This window comes from Neomonachus schauinslandi, chromosome 8 (assembly GCF_002201575.2).
Source record: "Neomonachus schauinslandi chromosome 8, ASM220157v2, whole genome shotgun sequence".
In the NCBI taxonomy this organism is placed as follows: Eukaryota; Metazoa; Chordata; class Mammalia; order Carnivora; family Phocidae; genus Neomonachus; species Neomonachus schauinslandi.
The window spans coordinates 15961645-15975981 of record NC_058410.1 but is presented as its reverse complement, the minus strand read 5'-3'; the positions used below and the strand labels follow the sequence as shown (position 1 = coordinate 15975981).

General features: G+C 41.3%; 1 protein-coding gene and 1 pseudogene across 3 annotated transcripts in view; both read left to right on the top strand.

Moving 5' to 3' along the window:
- The window catches only part of PLEKHG1 (pleckstrin homology and RhoGEF domain containing G1), a 127659-nt gene that overhangs the window by 76651 nt on the left and 36671 nt on the right, over window positions 1–14337 (top strand). For 2 of the 3 annotated variants that reach the window (XM_021693189.1, XM_044917353.1), the window contains 2 exons: window positions 6785–6854; window positions 13620–13666. The exons of the other annotated variant lie outside the window; for it this stretch is intronic. In XM_021693189.1, the coding sequence (XP_021548864.1) occupies window positions 6785–6854; window positions 13620–13666 (117 nt within the window). The remainder of the gene's footprint in view (window positions 1–6784; window positions 6855–13619; window positions 13667–14337) is intronic. 3 annotated transcript variants of the gene reach the window in all.
- On the top strand, window positions 2458–2616 carry LOC123325535 (annotated as a pseudogene).

Here is a 14337-nt window from a genome sequence, read left to right as displayed (position 1 = left end):
ATCACGACCTGAGCCGAAGGCAGATGCTTAACCAGCTGAGCCACCCAAGCGCCCCTCATTATTATTTTCAAGAGTATCTGCTTGCTGGGGCGCCTGGGTGGCTCAGCTGGTTAAGCATCTGCCTTCGGCTCAGGTCGTGATCCCAGGGTCCTGGGATCGAACCCCACGTCGGGCTTCCCTGCTCAGCCGGGGAGTCTGCTTCTCCCTCTCCCTCTGCCCCTCACCCTTACTTCCTCAAGTAAGTGGAATCATACTGTATGTGTCTTCTGTGACTAACTTGTTTCACTTAACATGATGTCTTCAAGGTTTACCCATGTTATCGCAGATTACAGAATTTCCTCCCTTTTCAAAGGCTAAATAATATTTCATTGTATGTATATACCACATTTTCTTTATCCATCCATGGATTAAGTTGTTTCCACTTATTGGCTATTGTGACTAGTGTTGCCATGACCATGAGTGTGTTAATATCTCTTCAAGATCCTGATTTCAGTTCTTTTTAATAAATACCCAGAGATCGGATTGCTGGCTTATATGGTAGTTCTATTTTAATTTTTTGAAGAACTGCTTTCCATAGAGGCTGCAGCATTTTGTATTTCCACCAACAGTGTACAAGAGTTCCAATTCTTTACACCCTTGCCCACACTTATCTTTTGTTTGATACTATGTTCTTTATGTATTCAATTATTAACATTTACCACCCCTGATCAGAGCATAAGCACCATAGGACAGGCCCATGTTCTTTATCCCATACCTTTGTACCTATAACAATGCCTGACATGGAGGCTTTCAATAATTACTGTTGAAAGGAAAGCAAACAAGATGGTGGGCCAAATACGTTAGGACAGTGGCCCTATAACAAGAGTACAAAAGAAATCCCATTACTTCCTCCTCACTGTTGCCATCCTTAGTGTTTGTCCTATTTTGGAAAATGATTGTAAAGGAAAGCTAGCCAGGTGACTCAAGCTAGGGCTCCCAGGTAGACAAGGTCTCCCACCGAAAACACCATAATGCAGAGTCCAGCCCTTGGCTTTCTTGAGTCGGTCAGGAAATAAATCTTTCAATAGATGTGTTTATAATAGAGTGCATGACTGGGATTCAGCAGCCCTGATACTAACCCCAGCTGTGACCATTAATTATTAGCTGTGTGAACTAAGGTAAGCTACTTCCCTTGTATGAGCCATGATTTCCTCACCTTAAAATTAGGGGTTGGACTGGAAAGTGTTTGAGCTCCCTCCCACCCTGTGGTTTGAGCAATGAATGCCAGTCATTCATTTACAGGTGAGCTATACCTGGAGCCTGGGTGCGTCCCCTGAGACACTTCCTCCTACCAGGTAGTCCACTCTGGAGATGAAGGTAAAGCTCAAAGGGAGCTTGATTAGCATAACATATAGAACCCAGGGAGTTGAGTATTGTCAAGGAATATTTCTGTTAAGCTATGATGGATTCTGCTCAAAATTCTTCTCTGATCAGAAAGAAGATTTGTATTGAAAGACCTGGACACAAAACCTAGATCTTGAGCACTCCATCCTCCAGTAATGGAAATCACTGGCCCAGAAATGTTGCTTCTTTGACTATTACTTTTCTTCAACCGTTTCTCTTCATCCAGTGCTTAGGTCCCAATGATTAGATTTCAACTATCTTTAATTTATTCATACCCATCTATCTGTAAGAGATATTGGTATAAATATCAGGATTGTATTTTCCAAAGTAAAAATAATCTTACAAAGGGAATGTTTTTATAGGAATATTAGGAATGGGGGCACCTGGGTGGCTCAGTCGGTTAGACGTCTGCCTTTGGCTCAGGTCATGATCCCAGGGTCCTGGGGTCGAGCCCCGCATCGGGCTCCCTGCTCGGCGGAGAGCCTGCTTCTCCCTCTCCCTCCGCCTGCCACTCCCCCTGCTTGTGCTCTCTCTCTGTGTGTCAAATAAATAAATAAAATCTTAAAAAAAAAAAAAAAGGAATATTAGGAATGAATGTTTGTAATTGGGACTATCCTGAAATCATGCTTTGGTAACATTGGTAAAAGATCCTTTCAATGTGCAAGATAGACCCATGGATTTTAAAGTAACAAGGTACAGTGCATTGGTATGGTTTCAGACTCCAACAGATCTCTAAGAAATTATCATACATTCAGTTTCAGTGTAATATCAAAGAACATCCACACTTTTCTCAATAGGTATTCAAAGACTCCTTTCTTTTCCAGTGATATATCTATGTGAGGCTAGATTGTTTTCTGTGTACTTCATCAAAATAACAGGGGTGCCTGACTGGCTCAGTCGGTTAAGCATCTGCCTTTAGCTCAGGTCATGATCTCAGGGTCCTGGGATCAAGTCCCACATTGGGCTCCCTGCTCAGCGGGGAGTCTGCTTGTCCTTCTGCCCCTCCTCCTCCACTCATACTCTCTTTCTCTCTCTCTCAAATAAATAAATAAAATCTTTAAAAAAAAAAATAACAGCTTTGTGCAGTGGCAGTATCATAGCCAATGAGGTTTATCCAAGGCGCGATTATTGCTAATTAAAAAAAAAAATAACAGATTGTAACAGATTGAATGTAGAAGCAGATGAGAATCCATCGGTGTTCCATTAGGGTCAACATTAGAGATTTGCAAAAATGTAAAACAAAGCTACTCCTCTCACTAACTTTTGTTTTATAAAATCTGTTTTTCACAAAAGTTATTTATATTTGCATGTATTGAACTTATTGAATGAATTGACCGATTTCAAAAATATTTAATTTTAATTTCTAATAAATATCAGTAGATATAATCCACATAAAGAATTTTTTAGAGTGTATACAGGTCATAATAGTACAAAGTTGGAGAACAGCTGCCTTGAGTGAAGAGGACCCATGGAAAGCTCCACTTCTCACATAGTTTATAATCGGCATTGTCATCTCTCACCTTCAAATAGGAAAGGACAATTGAAGATCCCAGATATTTGGGGAGAGCCTCTAATGTGAATGACAGAAGCCAAAAGGATCAAACAGTAAAGAGAGCTCAGCAGAAAGCAAAAAGGCAGAAAAGAAAAGCTGCAAATAATTAATAATAATAATAATAATAGTAATACCATAATCTTTAGAGAGAAATTTTGCACTCATAAGAACAGAAACATAAGAACCATCTAAAGAGCATATTTTTAAAAAACACTCTGAAAGGGCGCCTGGGTGGCTCAGATGGTTAAGCGTCTGCCTTCGGCTCAGGTCATGATCCCAGGGTCCTGGGATCGAGTCCCGCATCGGGCTTCCCGCTCCTTGGGAGCCTGCTTCTCCCTCTGTTTCTCTCTGTCTCTCATGAATAAATAAATAAAATCTTTAAAAAAAAAAAACCTCTGAAATTAAAAATCAGATAGTAGAAAGGAAAACATTTAATAGAGGGGACAGAAAATAAAATTGAAGTCTCCCAGAAAACGAATAATAAACAAGAAGATAGAAAATAGGAGAGGAAGAATAAGAAAGATTAGAGTATCACACCAGGAGATCTAAAATGTGAATAATAGGAGCTTCAAAGAGAGAAGAGAAAATGGGGGAAGGAAATATCAAAGACCCAATTTAGGCATAGAGGTTCCTTAGCTTTTTGGTCCCAGGATCTGTACATACCTCAAAATTACTAAGGACCCAAAAAGTTTTTTTTTATTTATGGTGTATGATGTTTTGTTTATCATGATAGAAATTAAAACTGAAAAATCGTTAAAACTTCAGTTTATTCAATAATAATGAACCCACACATTTTTAGAAAAATAAGCTTTTCCCCCTAACATTTGTGTATATATTGGAATTGGTTTACATTTTTGCAAATTTCTTTATTGTGTGACTTACTAGAAAATCACTGGATTCTTTTTTTTAATTAAAGATTTTTTATTTATTTATTTATGTGACAGAGACAGCGAGAGAGGGAACACAAGCAGGGTGGGTGGGAGAGGGAGAAGCAGGCTTCCCGCGGAGCAGGGAGCCCGACGCGGGGCTCGATCCCAGGACCCCGGGATCGTGACCTGAGCCGAAGGCAGACGCTTAATGACTGAGCCACCCAGGCGCCCCTAGAAAATCACTGGATTCTTAAGTGAGCTTCTACTTTCCATCTGTTTCCTCATCCCAAGTCATGTCACCTCTGAAAAAGTCCACTGTATGCTCATGAAAGAATGAAAGTAAAAAAACCAATATTGCCTAAGAATTTTTATGAAAATAGTGACTTTACAGACTCCTGAAGGGGTCTCAGGAATCCAGGGGTCACTTGGAGAAGTGATGCTCAAGAATATTTCCCAAATAGTCAAGTTGGCTCTGTGCATGAAAAGACTCACCCCTTGGGGCGCCTGGGTGGCTCAGACAGTTAAGCGTCTGCCTTTGGCTCAGGTCATGATCGCGGGGTCCTGGGATCGAGCCCCACATCGGGCTCCCTGCTCACCAGGGAGCCTGCTTCTCCTTCTCCCTCTGCTGCTGCTCCCCTGCTTGTACTCTCTCTCTAATAAAAAATTTAAAATCTTAAAAAAAAAAAAGGACTCACCCCAAAGTCAGCCATCACAGAATTTCAGAATTATGTTAACAAAGAGACAATTCTAAGAGCTTCCAGAATAGAAAATCAGGTCACATGAATCCTGGATCATGGATCAGAATGTTACTGGACTTCTCAGCAGCATTGGAATTCAACAGATAGTTTCCTGAATACTCAGAGAAAATTATTTCCAACCAAGAATTCTATATCCAGTAACGTGATCAGCCAAGTGGGAAGGGAGAATATTCTAAAACAGGAAGAGTCCCAGAAAATGTATTGCCTATTACCTTGACTCAGACAGCTACTGGCTGTTGTAATCGCCCAAAGAAGGATACATCTGAAATGGTAGCTAAGAAACAGGGCATCTAACACAGGAGCCGGTGAAGTGCATCATCAGGATGGTGCTGGGAGAACCCAGCAGGTGTGGAGAGCAGGTTAACCTGTTCAGATGAGGGCAGAAGGACTGAGGGCTCCAGCAGGGAGATGACCAAGAAAGAATACAACCAATAGGTGATCTGATGTTTGAACACAGGGAGGCGAGAGTTACCCTTCCAGCGCAAAGTTTAAGGATAAATTAGTGGTGTGTACTTGGAAAACTAAGAAAAAAAAGGGGGCGTGGTTGATGATTTTAACTCCAGGGAAAACATGGTTGTACAAGAAAGGAAATGTAATTATGGTATACTCCCAGGCTCAGCTGAGGATAATATTTATATAGTCTTCAAAATGTAAGCTCTGACTTTTAATCTAATCAAATTTCATAATAGAAATCATTGAGATCAGATGAGGTGAAGTTTGGGAAATTAGGAAGTAAATAATATCTCAAATTAAAAAATGCTGAAAATGCTGCATCGGCATGTTTAGAGCCGTGGATAGAAACAGCAAGACGTTGAGAATGCTTCTCGAGAGTGGCAGTAGAGAACGGGAAACAGAAAGTAAGAAACTGCTTGTTTTTATTATTTAGCTTTACTATTTAACTTTTTTTTATCTTTTTAAAGTATTCTCCACGCCCCGTGTGGGGCCTGAACTCACGACCCTGAGATCAGGAATCCTATGCTCTACCGATTGAGCCAGCCAGGCGCCCCTATTTAACTTTTTATTAAATATGTAATATACCTCTAATTAAAATAAACACTTAACATAATAAAATATGTATTAATACAACTTATAGAAAGTGCAATTTGGAAATGTGTTACCATTTAACTCTGTGATGCCCTTTGACCCAGGAATTTAATTTTATCTAATAGTAAGTTGGTTACATTAATTATACTGTATCCACACAATGAAATAGTATGCTGTTCCTTAAAATAATGCTACTGCCATTAAAAAATAAGATAGGTTTTCTTTTTTTTTTTTTTAATTTATTTATTTGACAGAGAGTTAGCACAAGTAGGCAGAGCGGCAGGCAGAGGGAAAGGGAGAAGCAGGCTCTCTGCTGAGCAGGGAGCCCGATGCGGGGCTCGATCCCAGGACCCTGGGATCATGACCTGAGCTGAAGGCAGCCGCCCAACCGACTGAGCCACCCAGACGCCCCTAAGATAGGTTTTCATCTGAGGAAAGATATTTCCTGCCAGCATATTTTTCCTTTAGAGCACTATCTCCAGTTATAATTTTATTTTTTTTTTTTAAAGTAAGCTCTATGCCCAACATGAGGCTTGACCTCATGACTCCGAGATCAAGAGTCCCATGCTCTACCAACTGAGCCAGGCAGGTACTCCCTCTCTGTTTATAATTATAATTTGTTAGTGTGATCTTTCATGGAATGTCTGACTCTTCCAATGGATTCCGAGCTCCAAGCACTCAGGGACCGTATCTCCTTTAGCTCACTGATGTGTTTGTTCTTATGCCTTGCCTGGCATTTGGTACCTAGACAGCTATTTGATGAATGAGTAAGTGTGTGTGTGTGAACATGCATACAGACAATGCCAACCGTCTAGAAGACTTAAACGTCAGGCAGGGCTCATCTCTAGGTAGGAGAGTTAAAGGTCGGACCTGTATTTAAATCCCTGGGGTACCATGACCTTGGGCAAGTCCCTAATCTAAGCCTTGGACATAATGACAATAGGTCCTCAGTTATCCAGTTAAGTATGATTCCTTGTAGCAGTTGCCACCTCTGGGCCTGCCTGCTCTCCTACCTCGAGAGTGGACTTTGGCTTTGACCACTATTAAGTCCTTACTTAAGAAAAAAAAAAGTGATTCCTCGTAAACACCATATAAATGTGTAGACCTCCGAGTTACATAAAATGTTCTCAATCATCAGACTATAATCTAATACTTTCTGGCTATTATTTTTTTATTAGTGAACTTCTGCAAGATTTGGAAAACTGTGAAAATGATCCTGTGGCCATAGCAGAATGTTTTGTGTCCAAGGTAAGCATTTCTCTGGGACAACCAAGACAGACGCAGATTGCAAATTGTTTTCATTTTAAAGTTAAAATGACTGGTTTGTTTCATACTGGATGAAGTTACCCACTGATCTCTCTCACTCTGTTTTTTCTTTTTTTCCACTAGCAAGGAAAAAAAAAGTGTTACTGTCCCCAGTAAGTAGTTGTCTTAGAACTTGTATCGTTACTGAATGATGCTTATGCATCTTTCCTAAGAAAGAAATTTGGGCTTGGTGGGGAGGAAAATCCAGAATAGAATAATGTTTGAAAAATAAATACGCAGAGAATACCTCAAGACCAGCTACAAAAATCTGTTAGAATCTAGGTATTTTATCTATAATATACGTGGCACTAGCCTAGGCTATATAATTATCATGGGGGGAGGGGGCTGGGGGGGGAGAGGACTAAGGAGATGCAGAATTAATCTCTTATATCTTAAAAATACATTCTCATTTTCCTACATTTTTTCTTAAGCTACACTGATAGTTTAGAAAAATAGAAGAAAAGGATCTGACCTTTAAAGCTTATGAAATGGTCAGTTTCGACCCTGCACCAGGGTTCTGAAACATACAAGACAATCCTTTACAGAGTTTTCCCACATGCTACCTACTCTATATAGACTCTTATCTTAAGTTTCTCTTAAACATGCAACAACTTTTGTTTGGAAAAGGGCTCATGGAAATTATTTCGCAGCAAAATGTCATGTGATTTCTGCAGTTGTGGTTTCAAGGGTACAGAGGTGTAAGCAAGTTTCGCGATGGTGCTCGGGGATCAACCAGGCATCAGCACCTCATTTAGAGCTGCAGAGTGCGCTGTGAACTTCAAGATGAGATGCCTGACCTGGCTCAGGATTTGTTTCAGGGCCGTTTCTTATAGCCACAGATTCATCCAGTGGTTTCAAATCCAGACATAACACTCCGGGTTTTATTGAAGCATGATTCCTTAAAGGCAGTTGATGGGCTTGCATATAAAACCCTCCTGACTGTGGGCAGGTGCGTGGATGTCCACGTGTTAACATGTGAAATGTACACTCGTGCTTACACACACAATTCTTGTCATACGTTGCCTGTGTCATAATTAGTTCTTCTGAAGGACAGGAATTTGAAAAAGAGAAGGAAGAGGGAAGAGGGAGGAACAGGGGAAAAGATGTGCTGCGTATATCAAAGAAGATATGTTAGAATAGCCACGGCGCGTAAACAACATGGGAGTGATCGGAAACGCTTGGGCTTTTACCAGTAACTGTAATCACAAGTTGATTAAAGACGGTCCAGCATATGCTTAGCTCCGGCTTAATTATTCACATAAAAGTTTGTTTATGTGCCACGTTGCCAACTCCCAGATTTCATTTATTCATTGTAATATTGCCAAGTTTAATTAGAAGCCTGACTTCAGCACTCCACACTTTCACGTGGAGGCAGGGCACTGTGAGAGAGTGTTTGGTCCTGGCACGGGGTGCTTCTCACTCAGCACCCTGAAATTTAGACGATGTTACGTTTTCTGAAACACAACCAGCTGCTCGACTCTGGGGAGGAATGGAAAATTGCTTTAATTGAGAGGCCATTAATGAAAGAGGGAAGGCTGGTGGTTGACTTCTGCTTTAATCTGAATCACTGGGGCTTACACAGAGATTCATCTTTGACCTTGATTTTGTGGCATGTGGAGGTTACCAAAATCCTTCCTGACAAAAGAAGAATACAGTACTTCTTACCTGCTGCTTATCAAAGCACAAGGGGCTGCAGGGGCCATTCTCTGGAGGGACAGAAATACAAGTTCCCCAGTGGGCAGGCCAAGCTGTCTCCCAGCTGACTCAGCTCCCATTTGTCTGCTCCTAGGGCTGTAGAAACACCTAGAACAGGTTTCCTTGCTTTCCTGCTTGCTTCACCTCCATCCTCATTTCTGTCTCTTATCTTGGCTATCAGCTGGGCTGACCCTAGGCAGCATTTAGGGAGGGAGACAGAGTTTATCTTCAGAGACCCAACCTCCCCTGAACCTCCTCCTCTCCCCTCCCATTGGTGCCCTTCTCCCTTCAGTGCCCAGACATGCACGCCCATGCATGCACTGTGCACACACCCTACCCACTTATTGAGATTATCCTCAAGAAAGTGCTGACATTGAACATTCATATCATTGGAATGAATTCAAGTCCATGTTACCTCACCCAGATGGTACTTACATATTAAGCCTTTCTCATGTGTCTAGTGAAAACTTCTCAGGAATCAAAGTGTGTGTGTGTGTGTGTGTGTGTGTGTGAGAGAGAGAGAGAGAGAGAGAGAAAGAGAAAGAGAGATAGACCCCATGACAGAAGAAACCCTAAAATCATGCAGATTTCTTTACTATTCAACCAATAAACAGCTGAGTGCCCCATGTGCCCAATTGGCCAGCCCTAACTATCTCTTTTATTTTGGTTCTTTCATAATTAAACATCTCATTTTTGCATCTCTAATTACAATTTGACAGAGTTGAATCAGAAAGAAATATCTATTTTTATCTAATTTCTTTATCATTGTCTTCTTTTTCCCTAATTACTTCTAAAAAGTATTTGGGGTAGCACATATATTGAATAAAGGCATTTAAGGATTAACTAGGAGCTATTGATTTTTGTATAAAACCACTGTTTGGATTGTCCACAGAACTTATAAATCTAAGATCAAATACGCATTTAATTCTACATTAAGAACATAGAGCTGATTTAAATCAAGACCTAATTTAATATTGGAATAGAGCCATGAGGTGACAAAATACACAGCAATTCAATTGTGCAGAAGTCTTGAGGCTTTATTGGGGATAGGTGTATGTAGGTCAAGCATATGATGTAATTTAGATATATTTTCATTGAAGCATTTTTTGTAAGATTTTAGTTCTTTATTTAGAGAGAGAGTGTGCAAGAGTGCAAGCGGGGGGGGGGGGTTGGACTCCTAAGCAGGCTCCACGCCCAGAGGGGAGCCCAACGTGGGGCTCGATGCCAAGATCCTGCGATCATGATCTGAGCCGAAATCAAGAGTTAGATGCTTAACTGACTGAGCCACCCAGGAGCCCCTGAAGCCATTCTTTTCAAGTTTGGCATTTCAGATGATCCTAAAGGTCCCTCAACTTAAGGAAAGTCAACCTGATATTATTCAATCGCATGTTGAGTGTGCTGCAGGAGACAGGCAGGGAAGAAGCAAGAAACTCAGAGTGTGTGAGGAAACCCAGAGAAAGGCTCCATCTGGCATTACTTTACTGGACGACCTTGGGCAAGTCACTTTGCCAGGCTTGTCCACGGAGCCAGGGCCGGACGCTCCAGCACCTTCGGGGCTACTACGGTGAGGGTAGCACATGTGCGGGCCCAGGTGGAGGCAAGAGCCACCGAAGCACCCATGTTGTGAGGGCAGAAGTGTCGCATGAAACTGGCCTCCAGGCCCCGTGGATCTAATATGTTTTCAGGAGAAACCGGAAATCAAGATATTTTGATGTTGCAACTTTTGGAAACTGACAACTAATTTAAATTTTTAAAAAGTACTCTGAACAAAATTTGGCAGCCTACGCAGTTGGTGAGGGCGAGGGCGAGGGCGAGGGCGTGGGGAAACAGGCACTCCTGTAATTGTGGAAGAACAGAATGGCACAGACCCTGTGGAAGAGAATTTGAGTATATCTAGCAAGATCACATTTGAATTCATCCTGTAATCCAGCAGTCCTCCTTCCAGAAATCTGCTCCAAAGAGACGGTGACAAAAAGACAAGCGTAGAGATGACTGCGTGGCTCAGTCGCTTAAACGTCTGCCTTCAGCTCAACATGATCCCAGGGTCCTGGGATCGAGCCCCGCATCGGGCTCCCTGCTCAGCGGGGAGCCTGCTTCTCCTCTGCCTGCCACTCCCCCTGCTTGTACTCTCTCTCTTTCTGACAAATAAAATAAATAAAATCTTAAAAAAGAATCAACTGTAAAATTAAAAATTGATCACTGATAAGGAAGGGAGGGGTAGACCAAAATGGGAAGGAATAGAAGCTAGACTTCTTTGAATATGCATTTTCTTACAGAGTTGACCCTGAAACGATGTATTTTTTCTCATAAAACTAAAGTTAAAAAGGCAGTCTCCAAAAAATTGAAAGCAAAATGAAATGATGAGCCTACTGATATAGCCACTTTGCGACATAATCACACAAAAGAAATCCCGGTTGATTTTAAAATAGACAATGGAGAAAATACAGCAAATACACTTTTAACTTTTGTCAGTAATGATACCAAATATGGTGGTGTTGGTATTGTTATGCTGAAATCGAGTGTATTGTGGGATAAAACAAATGAGTATTTATGTTAGTGTCATTGAACTGGATTTGTGAGGAGACAGAAAACACAGGGTAATCATGAGACTAATTAAAACCACTGTAATCCTGAATCAGAATTGCACGTTTGAACCAAGAATGTATTTTATGTTTAAAAAACACCATATTCCTGAGTCTGTCCACTGAAAGGGCCTAGAAATAATGATTAACCCAGTGGCAAGACCATCTCTGATACCTGGACTGTGGTCTCCAAATACAACTTGCACCCAAAAGGAATCAGGGCCCCGTGAAGAATGAGTGTGGGGCAGGAAATGTATAAGGTGGTCTGAATATCTTGTCATTCCAGAAAATAAGGAAGCTCCGGGAGTCGGTAGGTCAGGTCACGAATACTAAAGAAGAGGCTGACCAAAGCTGGGATCATTTCAGCATCAGTAAAGATAATTAATTAGAAACAACTGAAACCCATTAAATATGTTTATATTCATGAATTCACAGTGATTAAAAAACCCAGAATGGTGGCTTTTGTGGGATGCTGGAAAACCAATGCGTTGTCTTGAAAACGGAGGGAAAGAATCAAGTATTCATCCTGCCTTTCCCATACCAACTACAAACTGCAGGGTAACAGTTAATAGAAGGAAGTTCCTTTTTTGGAAAAGATTCTGGCTAATAAATGAGGAAGGAATAGCAGAGTCAGAGATACCACCTTCTGGCAGCTCCTAATGAATTAATGGATCAGGCAATAATGACCAGTGGTGGTTAACATCCCAGAGAGACAACCAGATATTCTGTGCCTCCTGATGGAAGCACGATACAATTATGATGCATTCCTGCCAAACTGTGGAACCTAAATCTATCCAATCTCCCCTGAACCGCACCAGTGCAGGGGGCAGGGGAACATATTAAAGGAAACCGTAGGGATACAACCAGCAAAACAGACCATGAGAAACTCTGTAGGACAAACCATCTGGTTTCTTCAACTAAATTGCAAGGGGAAAAAGGATAAAGGGAGGAATTTATCGATTAGAAGAGTCTTAAGAGATACCAACCGGTTGCTTTGTGGAGTTATTTGGACTCCAAATCAAATAGGCCAACTATTTAAAAAAAGAAAATTAAGAAGATAGGGAATTTGAATAGTGACTGTTGAATATTCACATTATGGAATTATTTAAATATGATAATGGCATTGTGGTGATGCTTCTTTATAAAAGTCCTTATACTGGAGATATATACTAAAATATTTACAAGTGCGGGGATCTGATGTCTAGAATTTGCTTCAGAGGGATGGGGAAACAGGGTAGTAGGTGGATATAGATCATGAGTTACTACTGAGGTCAGGTGATGGATACTTGGTGATTCATTATACCATCCTCTCTACTTTTATATGTATATATATGCTGGAGACTTCCTATAGTATCAAATTTTAAATCTAATCCTAGTGAAGTGAACACAAAGGATTCTAAGTAGACATTCCTTTTAAATAAGAAAAAAATTAAAGCATTAAAATTACAAAAAAAAAGTCACTGTCTTGGAGTCACATGTGAATCTAGCATGAAGTAGCTTAAGAAGTAAAAAGAGCAGAATATGAAATACCACCAAAATAATGTAATGTCTCTTTTTCATAATGTAATTCCATGTTAGAGTTTGCAAGATCAAGGACTCCTGCTCTCAAATAATTTTCAGTTTAGTAGAAAAGAGGGGGATTCTGTGGTTCAATGAGCAATCTGTGCCAGATGAGCACCATATGGCCCCTACCTTGCAGGAACTCACAGCCTAGAGTGGGAGACAGAGAGGCAGAGAAAATGTCACTGTCGTTTGGTAAATGCTACTAGAGATTTGGGTGTTGGGGAAGCCCAGAGTAGGAGCAGTGGGCTCTGCCCAAGCTCCAGGGAGGCTCCTTGGAGGAAATAAAGCCTAAGTTCAATGTCAAAGGATGCATAGTGGCTATCCATTCATTGCAAGAGGTAGGAAACACAGTGGGCAGAGATAATTGTATACGTGAGGGCCTGAAAGTTTATGGCGGCTTTCTTGTGCCTTGCACATACTTCTACCGTGTTCTTACCACCATAATTAAATTACCTACTTCTATTTCTCTTTCACGTTGCAAATCCACTGGAGGACTATAAGTACCTGGGGCAGAAACCTTACTTTCCTCCTCTTCCTTTTCACCTTCAGATTCACCTAACATAGCAGGTGCTCAGTAAGCGTTTATTGACCTCAGATGAGTTCAAGTTGAGGTGGATTCTAGTATGAAACAAGGTAGATAAAAAGGCGAGGGGAAAAGGTGATTTATTCAGATTGCTTATTAAAATGAATTAACTATCCAAAAAAAAAAAAAAAGGCGTAGGTCATTGCCACGGGGGCTCAGGCAGGCCTGCGTGATGACAGAGCCAAATTTACGGGTATGAGCGATGTTTCTTTTTATTGTTTTTAAATGCCTACTGATGCCTGTGCTTTTTTTTTGCCTCTGAACATCTCTTTTGTTTCCTTGCAGAGTGAAGATTTCCACATTTACACGCAGTACTGCACTAACTATCCAAGGTACACGTTGTCGATATGCAGCTGTGCATCTCTGCGTTTGCATCCAGGTTCAGGCCGAGGGGTCCCATGCGTGCTGGTGGTAGGCGTTCTGTGCCTGGCACTGCGCTGAATGCCACGGAGAGACCGCACAGTGTGCTGAGAACGGATTACGGGGTAGCCAGATAGGGATCCATTCAGCTTAGGGACTCCCGGCAGAACCAGTGGGAGGGACATTGTGAAAGACCATGAAAGAGACCAAAAAGATCGTGAGGTGTCTAATTCTTGCCCATTACCCCTCTTGTATGTGTGGCACGTTTTGAAGAATTTGGGATGCACATAGAATGAGTTTATATAATCTAGCTGGGGTAAAATATCTTATATTTTTACTATATAAGCTCTGAGAACTATGTAAAAAGGACTCCTCATCTCACCTGGATCTTGGCTTCAGTTTTGCTGACCCAGGGAGCCACACAGCGGGACGGGGGTGGGGGGGCCGCGGTTCAGGGAATGCCATATGGACAATATCATGACCATTTCAGTAAAGGAGCCAGGCCCAAGGTCACTGTCGTCATTTCTTTTTTTCAGCAAAAGACTTTTATTGAGCATTTCTTGAGTCCTAATCACTGTGTTAAATGCTATAAAAGCAAAATGTTGTTGAATTTAACTTGCACAATAATCCAGAGATGTCAAGG